Source organism: Nicotiana attenuata, unplaced genomic scaffold, assembly GCF_001879085.1.
Source record: "Nicotiana attenuata strain UT unplaced genomic scaffold, NIATTr2, whole genome shotgun sequence".
NCBI classification, from domain to species: Eukaryota; Viridiplantae; Streptophyta; class Magnoliopsida; order Solanales; family Solanaceae; genus Nicotiana; species Nicotiana attenuata.
The window spans coordinates 70,425-90,012 of record NW_017671381.1 but is presented as its reverse complement, the minus strand read 5'-3'; the positions used below and the strand labels follow the sequence as shown (position 1 = coordinate 90,012).

At 41.2% G+C, this 19,588-nt stretch overlaps 1 protein-coding gene and 1 long non-coding RNA gene across 2 annotated transcripts; one reads left to right on the top strand and one right to left on the bottom strand.

Annotated features, from left to right (window-relative positions):
• Window positions 1-1,453: 1,453 nt before the first annotated feature.
• LOC109207950 (AP-3 complex subunit sigma-like) lies at window positions 1,454-4,477 on the top strand. Its single transcript, XM_019370948.1, has 7 exons — window positions 1,454-1,594; window positions 1,715-1,757; window positions 1,838-1,902; window positions 2,496-2,592; window positions 3,371-3,441; window positions 3,935-4,026; window positions 4,248-4,477. Exons 1-7 carry the CDS (start codon window positions 1,526-1,528, stop codon window positions 4,312-4,314), a joined length of 504 nt encoding a protein of 167 aa, XP_019226493.1. The 5' UTR covers window positions 1,454-1,525; the 3' UTR covers window positions 4,315-4,477.
• Window positions 4,478-8,584: 4,107 nt separating this feature from the next.
• LOC109207945 lies at window positions 8,585-9,152 on the bottom strand. The gene is made up of 2 exons (XR_002065087.1): window positions 8,891-9,152; window positions 8,585-8,805 (listed from the first exon to the last, which is right to left on the bottom strand). It is a non-coding gene; the product is annotated as an uncharacterized LOC109207945 (long non-coding RNA).
• Between the last annotated feature and the right edge of the window lie 10,436 nt (window positions 9,153-19,588).

Here is a 19,588-nt window from a genome sequence, read left to right as displayed (position 1 = left end):
ATATCCAGGCCGGTGCACATTGGCATAGTCCGTCCCGGCCGGAACCATTTCCACGTGGTCCGGAATATGGTGCGTCTCTCGAAGATCATCTAAGTGGGATTGTAATAAAACGTTGTGCTCCCAGGGAAGGTCTGGGCTTTTAGTTGGAAAATCCCTGCGAACATGCATCTCCTTCGGAAGGACGTTGTCTACACTGAGAGGAACAAGGGCCTTCTCCGCCTTTTCCCCTTCACCACCGGAAGATGGCGGAACCCTAGACGGGGCATTATCTTTGGCCTTTTTACTACTCTGTCCACGTTTTGTCATGATTATACTACGTAAGAAACGAAGCACTGACGATAGGAAGTGTGGTTTCAACAGAAGTGGGAGAGTCCCTCACGAAATAACGGTTACAGGAAAGAAAGACAAAGGAGTAAATCAGAAAATGCTTTCCAAAGGCTTGAAAGTTGAATCGAATCGAACCTCTCTCCTACTTATAGGGATAAGTTGCGCAGAAATCGAAGAGTCATGATTCAAAACGTGCGCGGGAAACCAAAATGTCACATCATCCTCTGAACCGCCTCGGGGGCAAATATAATAATGACACATACAGGCAATGACGTCATTCCAAAAAGGAAGCCACGCGTCAGTGGCTCAACAACGTCATATATTTCACCTCATTCATATTACCTCCCCTGGTCGAGGTCAAATTCTCCTAAGCCGAGGTTCGCCTTTCCGCCCATCGAAGACGCCCACCGAATGCGTCTCCAACGAGCGGAGGGACTAACTGTATAGGGTCAAATTTGACCCTCAGCATCTCTACGCCAGTGGGTACGCCCAGTGAGTGTACGCCGACTAACGTAGCGGGTACGACTCAGACGTGGGGACAAAAGCGACATCGTTTAGGACTCAGTGTCTTCACTAGGGAGACGTTACCTGTCTTTGTAACTTTTTGATTCTTTCGAGGAAGGTCTCTTATTATATAAGGGAGACCTTCACATTGTAAAGGGGAGGATTCGAATCTAATACAACTCTCTCATTTTCTGGCTTTCTCTCTCTATCTCTACCTCAAACGAACATATCTTATTGAGTTCATATTATCACTTTGCAATACTAGATCTACAACAAGAATATCATCTTTGCATCTCTAGGTTTATTATATTTGATTACGATTTACCCTTTTCTTACTTTTGATTGTTTTCTAGCTTACAAAGTATATTGTTATTTTTTGAGCTAAACAACTTCAATTGTTGAACATGTCTTTATTTTAGTACACACATTCAAATTCTTATTTTTAGTTAGAATGGTTTAATGCTTGAAATCTACGTTGACTAGTCGGAATAAAATCTACATAATTCTATCAAATCAAAGTGGAATGTGCCTATTAGGATATTATGAGGACCAAAATAAAATTTAGCAATAAAAAATTGGACCAAATTGTAATTTCCTTTATGCAATATTACAATTATTGATGGAGAAAGAATACAGACAGAGCGAGACGAAAGAGTAGCTTTTGCCAGTTTGTTCTGAGATTCAACAGGTAGAAATGATAAAGGCGGTAATGGTGATTAACACCCTCGGCAAGCCTCGCCTTTCGAAATTCTACGAATTCCAGGTTAGTCCCTCATATTATCTTTTGCTATTTCTAAGATCCGTACTTTGATTCAATCTTGTTTAAATTTTTGCTGAATTTCTCACTAAATTTTTTGAATTTTGTTGTTGGCACTGAAATTAGCCAGCGGAGAAGCAACAAGAGCTCATACGTCATGTATACGCAGGTAAGCACACAATTCGATGAAGCTGAGGTTTCGTTCAGTTGAATTTTGACTGTTAGATGAGTTTTTGTTTCTTCTTTCAGTGTTAAGCAACAGGCCTGAAAATGTGAGCAATTTTATTCGGAGCTTAGGTTCAATTTTCGGTCAGGTAAATTACTTCATTGTCTCCTTGTTTATTCTTTTGGTCCTAGCAATATCCTTTAGATTTCAAGTATTCAACAATCTATCATTAGCAGATATACATAATTGCATAATCTTAAAACGTCAGTAATTTCACTATCTATATAATAAGAACATTTTATCTAGAAAATGTACTTTGATCCTATGCAAATTCTTGAAAAGGTGGACATGAAACTTTAGAAAACTTGATTTCTCTACCCTCACCCTTTTTGAGAGCATTGTTTTCTTTGTTAGGTAGAGAGAAGATTATTTCTCAGTAGTTTTAGGTTAGTTATCCTCTTCCATCAAGTGGGTAGTTACATCCATTCAGAAAACTTACTCTCCAATTGACTAGTAAGATTTTAGCTAATTAATATTTGATTAAAATCGGATAAATGATGGACCGAAATGGGATAAGTGCAGTTCCATGGATACCATCAAATAGGCAACAACTTAAATGCTACACTGCTTTAAATTGTTGTGAACTGCTCTATGTGATACAGTACAAATTAAGAAGATTATTGTATACTCTCAAGTATAAAGAGTAAATTGTTCTAAAAGCCATTGCTATATCTTTTCCAGGATACAAGGCTCGTGTATAAGCACTATGCTACCTTATATTTTGTGTTTCTATTTGATAACTCTGAGAATGAGTTGGCCATGCTCGACCTAATACAAGGTACTTGTTTCCCTTATTTACCTTTGTTTTGTTGCAGGGAAATCACATTTTAAGGTCATGTTTAAGGTAGTCTCCTTAACTTTGCCACTAGAATTCTATGGTAGGTAAATTTTAATGATTGATAATAGGAAGAGAACAAAGGAACTCAAGGTGGCGAACCAAGACTAGTTAAATAACAGGTGAAAACAACTCAAAATATGGGATGTGCAATGATATGGTGTATAGAGCTTCTTCTTTTTGTTATTGGAAGGAATAATTTTCTCCAAGCAATGGGGAGGAAGATATTCGTATTAAAACATAAAAGTACTACCAAGCTTTTGGACGTCAGTTTCGGCATAAGTTACTTATTATTAACACTTGCAATGATATCGCACAAATGTTGACATTGCATGAACCCAAGCAAACGGGACTCGATTTTCTGGGATAGGCTTAATTCATAAATAAGTGGATAGTTTCTTCTTCAATGTTTTTATTTAATATTAAAATAAAGTTCGGGGAAGAATGTTTTCACTTCATGATATATTGTTACAAGTGTAATTTTTCCCTGCATGTCTTAGTCTGTTTTTCTATAGATTTTGCTCTGTATTCCTCGCCATGTTTCTTTTACCGTCAATTTCTTGATCATCTTCTGATATTGTTTTCTCATCTTGTAAGTTGCTACTTGTGTTAATAGAACCTTGTGTCATGTCTAGTGACTGCTACTGATATTTGAATGGAATTACTTCAATGATTTGTTCGTCTGAGCTACTTGTTGATGATGTTGTTCTCTTTACATCAGTTTTTGTGGAAACACTGGACAAATGCTTCAGAAGTGTATGCGAGCTTGATGTGGTATTCAATTATAGCAAGGTAGAGTATTGCACTAACCTATTTGTTGTATTTATATACTTATCTTTGAAACACAAATATTCTTTCTTATCTAGAAATTCAATTGGATACACTGGTGGAATACACCATTAAGAAGTCTCATAAATCAACTTCCCTTTTTCTATGTTCTGATTAGGTGCGAAACTTTCATGCTCCCTCGATAATGAACTTTGTTCATAACATTTGCGTTATATGTTTAGATGGACTCCTTATTCCAGACGATACCGCTTTTCCCAAATATTGGGCACCATTGTGACTTTTCCCTGTTATAACTTATAACCAGCATATGGTCACCTCTTTAACATGCATAAAGCTTCTAGTAATAAAAGCTTGGGCGTATTCACAATTTTACACAAGCTTCATCCTGTGCAATACGTTTCAAATGCCATTTCTCTTGCTTTGTGTGGTATCAATAAGTATTAGTCTTCATCTATTTTATGCATATTTATATCTAATGAATGATTGTCTTCCACAGATGCATACCATTTTAGATGAAATAATTTTAGGTGGTCAAGTGCTAGAAACAGATTCTGTTGAAGTTATGAAAGCCGTTGAGGAGATTACAAAGTTTGTTTCTCTCTCTCTCTCTCTCTCTCTCTCTCTCTCTCTCTCTCTCTCTCACATACACACACGCACACGCGCACACATGGATACACAAGCACATACTAGAATGGGACACCTGTGTGTCACTTCACTGTCACTTGCATTTGTCATAATCTTTTTTTGATTCCAGCTTTATATGCAAAACTTGTAAATTGTTTTAGAGAATAATTCCTATTTAATTGCAGATTAGAGTCAACCACAAGCGCTAGCACATTGATCAACAAATCTATTCCTTCTTGGTGGGCTAGATAGCATATGGTTTGTTCTGTACATTACCTTTCTTATCATGTTGAAAATGAACTCTCTTGAATATGACGTTTATACTTTTTTGGTGTGGCAAATTAACTGAGAAGCTCAATTCATAATCATAGCTGGATACACATTTCTATGAATAATAAAGTTTTTTTATAGGGTCCTTCGTCGTTAGCCTGTTAGTTATACCGAGTTCTAAAACAACTACGACGCAAAAGCCAAGCTGAAATTCCATTCGAGTCCTATATTCTACACAAACCTGCCTTATATGTTGAAACTTGATAAGCTAATGTGAGCAATCCTTTTACCGAACTAAGGGAACAGCTATTGCTCCGGAAAAACCTTTTGCCCACCTTATAACAATAGAACTATTGGTTTAAGTTGACAGTGTTATCCTTCTCTCTTTTTTCTCCGTGGATAATGGTGGTGTGTGGTTCAATTTATGCGCGCCTTGACTAATCCACTGAATACGTGGTATCTTCTACTAGCAAAGGGATTGGGTATATCTGTCCACCAGAGTTAGATGAGAAAAAGTCGTACAATGTTAGGGTTTGAATCCTGATCTTCATTGTCAATTTGTCAAGTTACCAATTTCTCAAAGGTGCAAAAAGTAAACTTTTCAATTAAGTCAACATGGGAAGAGAACAAACAAAAAGAAAGAAAGCAGCAGAAAGTTCGTCGTTGCTCTCTGTTACTTCTCAACATTTATCTTTCCTTTCAATTATTTTCCTGTTCCCAGCATTGTATTCTTTACAGATTATATTGAGGGGATTCACTCATTCTGAAGATTTTTCAATCGACGAGATTTGCACTAGTGATCCGTCAAACCGGCTTCAATTTGCTATAGACATTTGATAGACTCTTGAGTAACGTATTTGCAATATAACGAAGTGAACCTCTGTTTGGCTAAAAGCAGTACCGTTTTGTTAGACTAGATATCCTTATTGATGGTGTTGGGAAGAAAACTAACGTGTGCCATTGGGTTCTTTGTAAGAAAAAGAAAAAAACAAACTAAAAAGGGCATGCAAAGTTTTAGTTAGGGATGGGTCACTTAGGACCCGTTTGGCCATAGATTTTGCAAAATATATTTGGGATTTTTTTGGCAAATACATGTTTGGTCATAGATTTAATCTACATTGTGGCAAATTCCCAAAACCCAAATCCAAAAGAGATTTTTACATTCCTATGTCATATAGTAAACTATATTACCCTCCATGCTTAACTTTTAATATAATTACCTTTTATATACCTAATTACCATTTATGTACATTTTAGGGGTTTTAATGGTATTAATTAGTCTCCTAATTTAACTCTACCGTATATTCCCACTCCCCCCAAGTTTCTCTCTCCAAATCTCACCCCATCACCCACGTATCAAACCACACCCCACGATTTCCTCTTCAATCACCCACTATTTCCTCTTCTAAAACCATCGAAAATCTGTAACCCCTCCACCATTGACAACCATTAAAAAACTTTGAAGCTTTGAATTCGAATTTGGGTTTTCAAAAGACATTGTTTGTTTGGATTGGATGTTGTTGCAAAGAATTGAGAATTCTCTCTACGTCTCTCTCTATCTCTCAATCCCAAATTTCAGTAATATAAAGCAATGAAAAAGAGAGCAGCAATTCCACCATTAACAGCCATTAAAAAGCTTTGAAGCTTTGAATTCGAATTTGGGTTTTCAAAAATCATTATTTGTTTGGATTGAGTGTTGTTGCAAATAATTGGGAATATGATTTGGAGTTTATATCTCAATTTTGAGGGGTTTTGGTGAAGATTAGACTTGGTTTTGGCTCAATTTCAGATTGAAACTCGAAGAAGAAGAAGACATGACATACATTATATTGCAGAAATTGTAGTAAAATTATAGAAAAATTGTATTTTGTTGTTTATTTATTTTTCTTTTATTCATTTAACTATTGTATGAAAGTTGAACAACATTGTATAAAAATTATATTTAAGTTGTATGATATTGTAGTTGTATATAACTGAATAGAAATAATGTATGAAAATTGTAGATAAGTTGTATAATATATAATTAGTTGTATGAAATTTATTTTTACTATGTATAAATCAGATACAAAATATACAAAAGAAATTATACAAAATATATAATTAGTCACGACCCGGATTTCTCGCCCTCGCGAGTCGTGATGGCGCCTACTAGTGAAAGCTAGGCAAGCCAACTAACTGAACTATTTAACCTGTTTTCCATTTTCATTTTATTTAATGACCTAGCATCAACAATTTATAGCAACATAATTTAACATGCGGAAGAAATAAATTTCAAGTTTAACAGTACTACTAATACCATCCCATAACAAAATCACCAAAGATTTGGTGTCACAACTTCACAGACTGTCTAAGAGTACTACAAATAAGGGTCTGAAAGAAATAACAAAATACTGTCTCTAGAACTACATAAGAGAAACAGGAAAATAGATAGAGGGAGACGCCAAGGCCTGCGGACGCCTGCACGACTACCTCGGGTCGCTTGGTAAGTAGGAAGCTGAAACCTCACCGCGGTCCGAAATCTGTAGCACTGGGATCTACACAAAATAGTGCAGAGTGTAGTATCGGTACAACCGACCCCATGTGTTGGTAAGTGCCTAGCCTAACCTCAGCAAAGTAGTGACGAGGCTAGGACCAGACTACCAAATAAACCTGTGCAGTTATATAATATACAGCGGAATATAAACAGAAATAAACAAGTAAAGATGGGAGGGGGTACATGCTGCGGGGTATATCAGTTTCAACAGTAAATCAAGAACAAGGCACAAGGACCACTTAGAGTTTACAACGAAACAACAAGGAACTTATATTCCATCCATAAACACTTTGTATCAACAATGGTTGCGGCGCGCAACCCGATCCCAACATATAACAACACTGTTGCGGCGTGAAACCCGATCCATATCATTTATCCCTGTTGCGGCGTGCAACCTGACCCAATCATATCATTGTTGCGGCGTACAACCCGATCCAAATATCTCGTTGTTGCGGCGTGCAACCCGACCCAAATATATCATTGTTGCAGCGTGCAACCCGATCCAAATATATCATTGTTGCGGCGTGCAACCCGATCCAAATATGTCATTGTTGCGGCATGCAACCCGATCCAAATATACAATCAACATCAACGATAACAAGAGTCCCGGCTAGGGATCAATAAGAACTACACTATCCCGGCAAGGGAGTCAACAATAAGAATGAACACATCCCGGCAAGGGAAAATCAGCTATAACCAAACTTGTTCCAACATCTACTACCTCAACTAACACAAATGCTCAACCATGAGTAATCTCTACGAGAATAATTATAAACCTTGCTCAACACAGAGAGTCAACAACTTAGGCATTCGTAGTAGTTCTCAATAACACAATAAATTTTAATTTAAGACTCACGGTCATGCTCGACACCGATGTATAGATACTCGTCACCGCACCTATACGTCGTACTCAACACATAAACATGTAGCATACAAGATCAAACTCCTATTCCCTCAAGCTAAGGTTAGACCAAACACTTACCTCGATGCCACGAACTCAGTTCAAGCCTCAACTATAGCTTTACCTCGTGATTCCACCACCAATTCGCTCGTATCTAGTCACAAGTTACTTAGCTAGCGTTTGGCCATAGATCCCAAATTTATTTTGAAAAATCTGATTTGGGTGAAGTTTGGTTTGAAGATGAAAATGTGTTTGGACATGTTTTTTCAGAACATATTTCACTTTTTATTTGAAAAAACATGAAACATTAACTTATACCCACAAGTTCTAAAAACTATAAAAAAAAAATACCCAATAGTACCAAACAAATAAACTTGCTATCTTGTATATACAGAACCTTCATCAATAACATTCATTATCATTATCACAAACTATATTCCTGAACATAAATAAATTAGTACAAAATTATCATTTTTAATAACAAACACAATTACTAGCTATTACAATTCGTCAAATTGCAATAATATTACAAGATCCATGAGTCCAAAAAAAATGATCGTAACTAGCTATTCTGTAATATAATCATCCCACATTATACGAACAATCTCTTAACGACGAGCATGCATTTCCCTATCAGATGACCGAGAAGACGAAGCAATATTTTACTTTGAGTCGATTGTTGTTCAGTTTCATCAACATCCATATCATCATGTTCATATTCGGTGAATGTTCCATCGCCGCTTTGATGTTCACGCAAAAAATTATGTAATACAGCACAAGCAACTACTATTTTCACCTGCGTGCTGAAGTCATAGTTGTTCATGCCTTGTCGTAGTATTCTGAATCTACTTTTGCCACGCTCCAAATGTTCTTTCAATTACATTGCGCAGAGAGGCATGTCTATAGTTAAATAGCTCTTTGCCGTTCTTGGGCTCTCTTTCACTCCCTCTATAGTCCTGCAAATGATAGAGCGTTCCTTTGTATGGAGCTAGGAATCCTTTCGTGTTCCGAAGACCAGCGTCGACAACATAATATTTATCTATCAATATGAAATAAATGCAATTCAACAAAATAGTAATAACATAAATGATTTACTACGTTATTTAAATGTTGTACTTATATACCTTGTGGTGGAAATGGAAATTTTGCCAATGGGTCAAGAATTGCATTCTCAAGCACTTTACTATCATACCCTCCGAGCCAGCTGCAACAAAAGTGAACCTCATATCAAAATCACATGCACACAAAACATTTTGCGAAGTATTTCCTTTGCGGTTGCATTATGCCTGCTGCTTATTTCTTGGGATCTCTCCTTGAATATATGTTCCATCGATTGCACCAATACAATCCTACCAAAGCCAAATATATAAATCATTAATTACAGTGAAATCCCACTTTGAGCAACTAATAGGAAGTCTTAACTATTACTTATTATTTTTGAGTTTACCTTAAACCAAGGCCAAAAACGGCTATCGTATCGAATCTTTGGATGTACACCAGTCATATTTTTTGGACATACATATGTTGGTGCCATCTCACAAAGTGCCGTGGCGACTCTTCTAACATGTCGATTAATTGTTTCAAGTGAATGTTTAAAACATTCACTTGCCGAGCGTTGACTGTCATTACGTGCAACGACAGTTGGAAAAATAGCTACAGACTCCATTACTGAAACACGTGTGGTTCTACCCTCAGATGGCAACAAATTATTTTGTCTTATCACTTCGATAAGCCGAAGAAATGTTTCAGGATAAAAACGCATTGATTCATACATACTGTCATGGGCGGCTTTCCAGCCATGCCCCATGACCCCTTGGACGCGCTCCGTGACGTCCTAGCGAGCCTCCCAATGCCTAGCGCCACGGACGGCCCCGTGGTCTTGGCCGCGCCAAGTGACAAGCGCGCAGGTGCCTCTGTCGCCCCACCGATATCCCTCGCGAGCGCCAAGCAGCAGGCAAAAGCCAACAGCGCCACGCGCGCAGACCGTGATGCCAAAGACACTGCTGCTGACAACGGACCTGCTGCTGCCTTATAGAAGACTAAGTCATTTTCATTGTAAATATAGAGTAGTTTTATTTCATGTACTTCCATTATGTTTCTCTAGCTTAATCAAGTCTACTCCTGTAACTTTGGATTATTTTTTTTAAGTACTATTAGGGGGGATCAAGCAATCAAAACTTTCTAGCAAGCAAGCAATTCTCTGTACTGGTGTCTCTCCCCCTCGACACCGCGTTGCTTTTTTGTAATAGCTTTCATTAATGCAATCAAGCTTTCTTTCATTCTGAATTCTCATTTCTGTTCTCTCAATTGCTCTTGACATTGGTTTTCCCGTACGGCACTGACAATCTCGTCTAGCGTACGGAGGGGACCTCAGTTGGCGGACAGCAACTGCACTGACATCAGTTGCCTAGCCTTACGTCGCCCTTCCAAGGAATCTCAGGAAGGCGCCGCGTAACAGTTGGTATCAGAGCCTAGGCTCGACATCGGACGAGGGAACGTATTGACATACCACCATTTCTGACCATGGTGAATCATGGGGACCGCATTGCGGCCCTCGAAGGGACGGTTGAGGTATGGCGGCCTATTATGGATACGGTGCCTGAACTAAGTACCAGCCTACTGCAAAGGTTGGACGACCTGGACCGCAGGGTGCTTCAGGTCGAAGATGACGTTGAAAACAGCAGTCGCGACTCCGAGGGAGACCGGCAGACGGCAGCCACAGAGGCAGCCGAAATCTTTGAGAAATTCGAGGGGCTCCAACAGGAGCGCACCGAGGATTTAGCCCACAGGGCACAAGAGGCAGAAAAGGTGACTGCCATGCAACAAACCATTGACAAATTGACAGACCAACTCAATGTTGTCAACGCTGCTTTACAGGGCCTACTCCGAGGAGGTGGAAACCAAATCGGAGGTGCTGTGAACTCCGCTTCCGCGACAAAGAAGCTGAAAATTCCTGAGCCAAAGCCATACAGTGGAGCTAGGAATGCCAAGGAAGTGGAAAACTTCATCTTTGACGTCGAACAGTATTTCGATGCTGTTGGGGATCTGGAGGAAGCTAAGAAGGTAGCAACTGCTGCCATGTATCTTCAGGGTGATGCTAAACTCTGGTGGCGTGTGAAGTACGAAAGCCATCAAANTCTTCCCGAATCTCATCACGCCCTTCATAGGCGACACTCGAAGCAATACCCGCTCACCGACCATGAAAGCCAAATCCCTAACCTTGCGGTCGGCATAGCTCTTTTGCCTGGACTGAGCTGTACGAAGCCTGTCCTGAATGATCCTGACCTTGTCCAAGGCATCCTGTACTAGATCCGTACCCAACAACCGAGCCTCTCCTGGCTCAAACCATCCAACCGGCGACCGACACCGCCTACCATATAGAGCCTCATAAGGAGCCATCTGAATACTCGACTGGTAGCTGTTATTGTAGGCAAACTCTGCTAAAGGCAAGAACTGATCCCACCAGCCTCCAAAGTCAATGACACAAGCTCAGAGCATATTCTCCAAAATCTGAATGGTCCGCTCGGACTGCCCGTCGTCTGAGGATGAAACGCTGTGCTCAACTCCACCCGTGTGCCCAATTCTCGCTGAACTGCTTTCCAGAAATGTGAGATAAACTGCGTGGCTCGATCCGAAATGATAGACACGGGCACACCATGAAGACGAACAATCTCCCGGATATAGATCTCAGCTAACCTCTCGGAAGAATAGGAGACTGCCATAGGAATGAAATATGCTGACTTGGTCAGCCTATCCACAATAACCCATACTGCATCGAACTTCTTCTGAGTCTGTGGGAGTCCAACAACAAAGTCCATAGTGATACGCTCCCACTTCCACTCAAGAATCTCAATCTTCTGGAACACACCGCCAGACCTCTGAAGCTCGTACTTAACCTGCTGACAATTCAAACACCGATCCACATACGCAACAATGTCCTTCTTCATTCTCCTCCACCAGTAATGCTTCCGTAAGTACTGATACATCTTGGAGGCGCCCGGATGAATAGAGTACCGGGAACTATGGGCCTCCTCTAGAATCAACTCCCGAAGTCCATCCACATTAGGCACACAAATACGACCCTGCATTCTTAAAACTCCATCATCTCCTAGTGTGACCTGCTTGGCATCTCCGTGCTGCACCGTGTCTCTGAGGACACATAAACGAGGATCATCATACTGCCAATCTCGGATACGCACCAATAAAGAAGAGCGAGCAAATGTGCAAGGTAATATGCGGCTGGGCTCAGAAACGTCCAACCTCACAAACTGATTGGCCAAAGCCTGGACATCAGGGGCAAGCGGTCTCTCACCGACTGGAATATACGCCAGACTGCCCATACTGGCCGACTTCCTACTCAAAGCATCGGCACCACATTGGCCTTTCCCGGATGATATAAGATAGTGACATCATAATCTTTCAATAGCTCCAACCACCTTCTCTGCCTCAAATTTAACTCCTTCTGCTTGAATAAATACTGCAAACTCTTGTGGTCCGTGAACACTTCGCATGCCACGCTATATAGATAATACCTCCAAATCTTCAGTGCATGAACAATGGCTGCTAACTTCAAATCATGGACTGGATAGTTCTTTTCATGAATCTTCAACTGGCGCGAAGCATAAGCAATGACCTTGCCATTCTGCGTCAACACCGCACCAAGCCCAACACGAGATGCATCACAATAAACTGTATATGGGCCTGAACCTGTAGGCAAAGCCAACACTGGTGCCGTAGTCAAGGCTGTCTTGAGCTTCTGGAAGCTCGCCTCGCACTCATCCGACCATTTAAATTGGGCACCTTTCTAGGTCAACCTGGTCATCGGGGCTGTAATAGATGAAAACCCCTCCACGAACCGACGATAATAACCTGCCAAACCCAAGAAACTCCAGATTGGCTGATGTGGGTCGAGGCCAGTTCTTGACTGCCTCTATCTTCTTTGGATCTACCTGAATAACCTCTGCTGAAACCACATGCCCCAAGAAAGCAACTGAACTCAACCAGAACTCACACTTTGAAAACTTGGCATACAGCTGACTATCTCTCAAGAGTCTGAAGAACCACTCTCAAATGCTGCCCATGCTCCTCCTGACTGCGGGAATAAATTAAGATATCGTCAATGAAGACTATCACGAACGAATCCAAGTAAGGCCTGAACACTCGGTTCATCAAATCCATAAAAGTTGCCGGGGCATTCGTCAACCCGAATGACATCACCAAGAACTCATAATGCCCGTACCGAGTGCGAATAGTTGTTTTAGGGACATCCGATGCCCTAATCTTCAAGTGATGGTAGCCTGATCTCAAGTCGATCTTAGAAAACACTTGGGCACCCTGAAGCTGGTCGAACAAATCCTCAATCCTCGGCAATGGGTACTTATTCTTGATTGTGACCTTGTTCAATTGCCAGTAATCTATACACATTCTCATTGATCCGTCCTTCTTCTTGACAGACAACACCGGCGCACCCCATGGCGAGACACTGAGTCTAATGAAGCCCTTATCAAGCAAGTCTTGCAACTGCTCCTTTAACTCTTTCAACTCAGGCGTGGCCATGCGATATGGCGGAATAGAAATGGGCTGAGTGCCCGGAGCCAGGTCAATGCAAAAATCAATATCCCTGTAGGGTGGCATACCCGGCAGGTACGAAGGAAATACCTCAGGAAACTCACGAACTACAGGCACAGAATCAATGGAAGGAACCTCGGAAATGGAATCACGAACGTATGCCAAATAGGCCAAACACCCCTTCTCGACCATTCGCCGAGCCTTCATATATGAGATAACACTACGGGTAGAATGACCAGGAGTCCCTCTCCACTCTAAACGAGTTAAACCCGGTAGGGCTAAGGTCACAGTCTTGGCATGACAATCCAAGATGGCATGGTAAGGTGACAACCAGTCCATCCCCAGTATGACATCAAAATCGACCATGTCCAGCAATAATAAGTCTACTCGGGTCTCAAGACCCTCGATCACAACCACGCAAGAACGATGAACACAATCTACCACAATAGAATCACCCAAGAGGGTGGATACATAAACAGGAATACTTAGAGAATCACTGGATACGACCAGATACGGCGCAAAATAAGATGACACATAAGAGTAGGTAGACCCTGGATCAAATAGCACTGAAGCTCCCTACTACAAACCGAAACCGTACCTGTGATAACTGCATCGGAAGCCTCATCCTCCGGCCTAGCTGGATGAGCATAAAATTGGGGCTGGGCCCCACCACCCTGAACTACCTCTCTGGGATGGCCTACTGCTGGTTGGCTTCCACCCCTAGCGGCCTGAGCTCCACCTCTAGCACCTCTACCTCCACCTCTAGCACCTCTACCCCCACCTCTGGTTGGCTGGGCGGGCTGTGGAACACTTGGTGCCTGAACCATAGCACGGGAACCCTGCTGCTGCGACTGAGTACCCACTAACCTCGGACAAGCCCTCCGGATATGACCATACTCACCACACTCAAAGCATCCACCAGAGTGCTGTGGCTGAGGAAACTGAGACTGACCCTGACGACCTGAATGACCACTCCGAAAACTCTGGAGCGGCGGTGCACTGATAGGAGCTGGTGGTGCACTGTAGGGCTGCTGATCAGAATACTGTGTATGAGAACCACGGCCACTTGAAGCACCGTGAGAAGCCTGAAGCGCTGATTGAAAGGGCCTAGGAGGATGGCCTCTACCATACGAATCCCTGCCTTCAGACGAGGTACCACTGAATCTGCCTGAATGACGGGGCCCCTTGTCAAACCCCTAACCTCCTCCCCGTGACAAAACCATCTCGACCCTCCTGGCCACATTGACCGCCTCCTGGAAATAAATATCACTCCCCGTCTCCTTAGCCATCTGAAGTCGAATGGGCTGGATAAGTCCCTCAATGAACCTCCTCACTCTCTGTGGGGAGTATAAGTAGAGCATGACGGGCCAAATCAATAAACCTGGTCTCATACTGGGTAATAGTCATGGAACCCTGCTGGAGACGCTCGAACTGCCTCCGGTACATCTCCCTCTAAGTAACGGGAAGAAATTTCTCCAAGAATAGCTGGGTAAACTGCTCCCAAGTCAAAGCTGGCGATCCGGCTGGTCTAGCCAAACAATAATCTCTCCACCAAGTCTTGGCGGATCCAGATAAGCAGAAAGTAGCAAAGTCGACCCCATTGGTCTCCACTATCCCCATGTTCCTGAGAACCTCATAACAACTGTCTAGATAATCCTGGGGATCCTCAGAAGATGCACCGCTGAAAGTGGCAGTGAAGAGCTTAGTAAACCTATCCAATCTCCACAAGGCATCGGCAGTCATGGCTGCTCCAACACCGGTCTGGGCTACCACACCCAGCTGAACTGCTCCAACTGGCTGAGCTGCTGGAGTCTGGAACTGAAGAGCTACCTACTCCGGAGTGCGAGTAGCAGGAGTCTGGGCCCCTCCTCCAGCCTGAGAGACGGCTGGGGCTACAGGAAGCAATCCTGCCTGGGTGACACTCTCCATGAGGCCAACTAGAGGGACCAGAGCATCCTGAAGTACTGGAGTAGCAATGAACCCCTCTGGGACCTGAGCTGGGCCCACTGGAGCTGTCTGGGCCGGAACCTCCTCGTCAAACTCAACCTGAGGCTCCGCCGCTGGTGGTGCTGCTGCGGGCTGAGCTCTGCCCCTACCTCGGCCTCTGCCCCTCGCGGGAGCTGCTGGGGGCTCGGGCTGCTGATCAGCGAATGAGGAAGCGCGTGTTCTCGGCATCTGCGAAAGAACAGAGTAGAAATTCTATTAGTATTGAGAAACCATACCGCACGACAGGAAAGAATAAATGCGAAGTTTTTCCTAACTCTGTAGCCTCTAGGTGATAAGTACAGACGTCTCCGTACCGATCCCTCAGACTCTACCAAGCTTGTATGTGAATTGTGAGACCTATGTAACCTAGTGCTCTGATACCAACTTGTCACGACCCGAATTTCCCGCCCTCGGGAGTCGTAATGGCGCCTACTAGTGAAAGCTAGGCAAGCCAACTAACTGAACTATTTAACCTGTTTTCCATTTTCATTTTATTTAATGACCTAGCATCAACAATTTATAGCAACATAATTTAATATGCGGAAGAAATAAATTTCAAGTTTAACAGTATTACTAATACTATCCCATAACAAAACCACCCAAGATTTTGTGTCACAACTTCACAGACTGTCTAAGAGTACTACAAATAAGGGTCTGAAAGAAATAACAAAATACTGTCTCTAGAACTACATAAGAGAAGTAGGAAAATAGATAGAGGGAGACGCCAAGGCCTGCGGACGCCTGCAGGACTACCTCGGGTCGCTTGGTAAGTAGGAAGCTGAAACCTCACTGCGGTCCGAAATCTGCAGTACTGGGATCTGCACAAAATAGTGCAGAGTGTAGTATCAGCACAACCGACCCCATGTGCTGGTAAGTGCCTAGCCTAACCTTGGCGAAGTAGTGACGAGGCTAGGACCAGACTACCAAATAAACCTGTGTAGTTATATAATATACAGCGGAATATAAACAGAAATAAACAAGTAAAGATGGGAGGGGGTACATGCTGCGGGGTATATCAGTTTCAACAGTAAATCAAGAATAAGGCACAAGGACCACTTAGAATTTACAACGAAACAACAAGGAACTTATATTCCATCCATAAACACTTTGTATCAACAATTATTGCGGCGCGCAACCTGATCCCAACATATAACAACACTGTTGCGGCGTGCAACCCGATCCATATTATTTATCCCTGTTGCGGCGTGCAACCTGACCCAATCATATCATTGTTGCGGCGTGCAACCCGATCCAAATATCTCATTGTTGCGGCGTGCAACCTGACCCAGATATATCATTGTTGCGACGTGCAACCCGATCCAAATATATCATTGTTGCGGCGTGCAACCCGATCCAAATATGTCATTGTTGCGGCATGCAACCCGATCCAAATATACAATCAACATCAACCATAACAAGAGTCCCGGCTAGGGATCAATAAGATCTACACTATCCCGGCAAGGGAGTCAACAATAAGAATGAACACATCCCGGCAAGGGAAAATCAGCTATAACCAAACTTGTTCCAACATTCTACTACCTCAACTAACACAAATGCTCAACATGAGTAATCTCTACGAGAATAATTATAAACCTTGCTCAACACAGAGGGTCAACAACTTAGGCATTCGTAGTAGTTCTCAATAACACAATAAATTTCAAGTTAAGACTCACGGTCATGCTCGACACCGACGTATAGATACTCGTCACCACACCTATACGTCGTACTCAACACATAACATGTAGCATACAAGATCAAACTCCTATTCCCTCAAGCTAAGGTTGGACCAAACACTTACCTCGATGCCATGAACTCAGTTCAAGCCTCAACTATAGCTTTATCTCGTGATTCCACCACCAGTTCGCTCGTATCTAGTCACAAGTTACTTAATTACACCAATAAATGGTAAATAAACAATTTCTAATGCATGCAAATAAGTTTTCTAAAGTTTTTCCCAAAAAGTCAAAAATTAGCCCCGGACCCACATGGTCAAAACCCGAGGTTCGAACCAAAACCCGACTACCCATTCACCCATGAACTCAAATATATAATTTGTTTTGAAATCGGACCTCAAATCGAGGTCCAAACTCCCCATTTTTTGAAAAACCTAGGTTCTACCCAAAACACCCAATTTCCCCCATGAAAATCATTGATTTTTGAGTTGAAATCATGTTAAAAGATGTTAATGATTGATGGAAACTAGTAAAAATTGACTTACAATCGATTTGGAAGAAGAATTGTTCTTGAAAAATCGCCCTAGGGAGTTTTTGTTTTGAAAAGATGTGAAAAAGGGTTTTTTTCGGCTAAGTATAAAAAGTTGCAGGCTGCAGTTATGGGAATTGCGAAGGGAGGTTGGGAAATGCGAACTGGGAATTGCAAAGGGAGGTTGGGAAATGCGAACTGGGAATTGCGAAGGGAGGTTGGCAAATGCGAAGCCTGCAGGCCTGCAATTCCTTAAGTCCAAAATTTCACCTTGTGGCCTATCCAAATCTCACCCGAGCCCTCGGGGCTCCAAACCAAACATGCACACCACCCTAAAAATATCATACGGACTCGCTCCTGCATTCAAATCACTAGAATAACATCAACAGCTATGAATTTAGCATCAAAATCATGAAACTTTCTCAAGACTTCAAATTTTCAATTTTCTTAATAACTATCCGATTCACGTCATTCCAAGTCCGTTTCTTACCAAATTTTACCGACAACACATATAAATCTAATTTAATTTGTACCGGAATCCGAAACCATAATACGGGCCCGATACCACAGGTTTCACATAACATTTGACTTTTAAAAACCTTTATATTTTTCAGAAAATAATTTCTTTTAAAAATTCATTTCTCGGGCTTGGGACCTCGGAATTCTATTCCGGGCATACGCCCAAGTCCCATATTTTCCTACGGACCCTCCGGGACCGTCAAATCACGGGTCCGGGTCCGTTTACCCAAAATGTTGACCGAAGTCAACTTAATTCATTTTAAAGCCAAATTTTATTATTTTTCACAGATTTTCACATATAGACTTCCGGCTACACACCCGGACTGCGCACGCAAATTGAGGTGATGCCGAAAGAGGTTTTTAAGGCCTCGAAACACAGAATTGAATTTAAAAACAAGTTTGGATCATCACAATAAATTAGATACAAAATATACAAATGACATATTGTATAAAATTTGTATAAAAATTGCATTTGAGTGGTATTATATTGTAGTTGTATATAACTGGGTAGAAATAATGTATGAAAGTTGTAGATAAGTTGTATAATATATAATTAGTTGTATGAAATTTGTTTTTACTATGTATAAATCAGATACAAAATATACAAAAGACATATTGTATAAAATTTGTATTTAGGTTGTATGTTATTGTAGTGGTAATCAAAAGACTCATTTTCGATTTTTTTTTTTTTTTGAAAACTTGTAAAATTTCATGAACAAATATATTTTTGAAAATATTTATTGAAAAGAAAAAGAATTTTTTTTAATGGACAAACGGAGCCTAAGATGTGATTCTCTCAGACTTTTTGGCGGTGACTTACCTCTTATACCCAACATGCCAGATATTTTTTTTTCACCCAAATAACTTTCATAAGATAAAGTGGTCATGGGATAAGCGCTAGTGACTCTTAGCATCGTTATTAGAGTACATTAAATAGGTGGGTTTTTTTCTCATTTTATTTTGTGCGTTGTTTAGTCCACTACATAGAAAAATAGAAATGGTCTTTTGGAATTGGACTGTGGACGCTGTCTTTTGGTCTTTTGGTTCTTCCTTTCCCCAGTACTGGGCTGCAGCTTTGGAGCTGACGAGGGGAGAAAGAGAGAATATGGAGAGAAGAGGGGAGAGAGAAGAGGTAAAAGGAAAAGGGCGTAATTAAATTCTTTGATTGAAGGCACAAATAATGGATTTGGGAGCCTTTTAAGGTGGATTGTATATCTTTTGTAAACAAAACTTGTTTATGCCAGGTAATTAGCTAAACATGGACATAAGAGTAATAAAATTTCAAATAGTGTATAGGAATGAAAAAATCCCAATCCAAAACCAAGCTGGTTTTGAGCCTAAATATCACTATTACATTTTTTAAAAATTGACCCAAACTTTTGTATTTTATAAAAGAGCCCACCATTTATTATTTTGTAACAATGTTGTTTCGTCTTCTCGATCATCTGATAGTGTATTATGTAGTTCATTATAAAAGTAATAATTTTGTACCAAATTTATTTATGTTCAGGACTATAGTTTGCGATAATATAATGAATGTTATAAAT

Coding starts and splice junctions, on each gene's coding strand:
- LOC109207950 (XM_019370948.1), top strand. CDS start 1,526: ATGATAAAGGCGGTAATGGTGATTAACACCCTCGGCAAGCCTCGCCTT. Junction 1,903..2,495: donor TAGGTTCAATTTTCGGTCAG/GTAAATTACTTC, acceptor TATCTTTTCCAG/GATACAAGGCTCGTGTATAA. Junction 3,442..3,934: donor TGGTATTCAATTATAGCAAG/GTAGAGTATTGC, acceptor TGTCTTCCACAG/ATGCATACCATTTTAGATGA.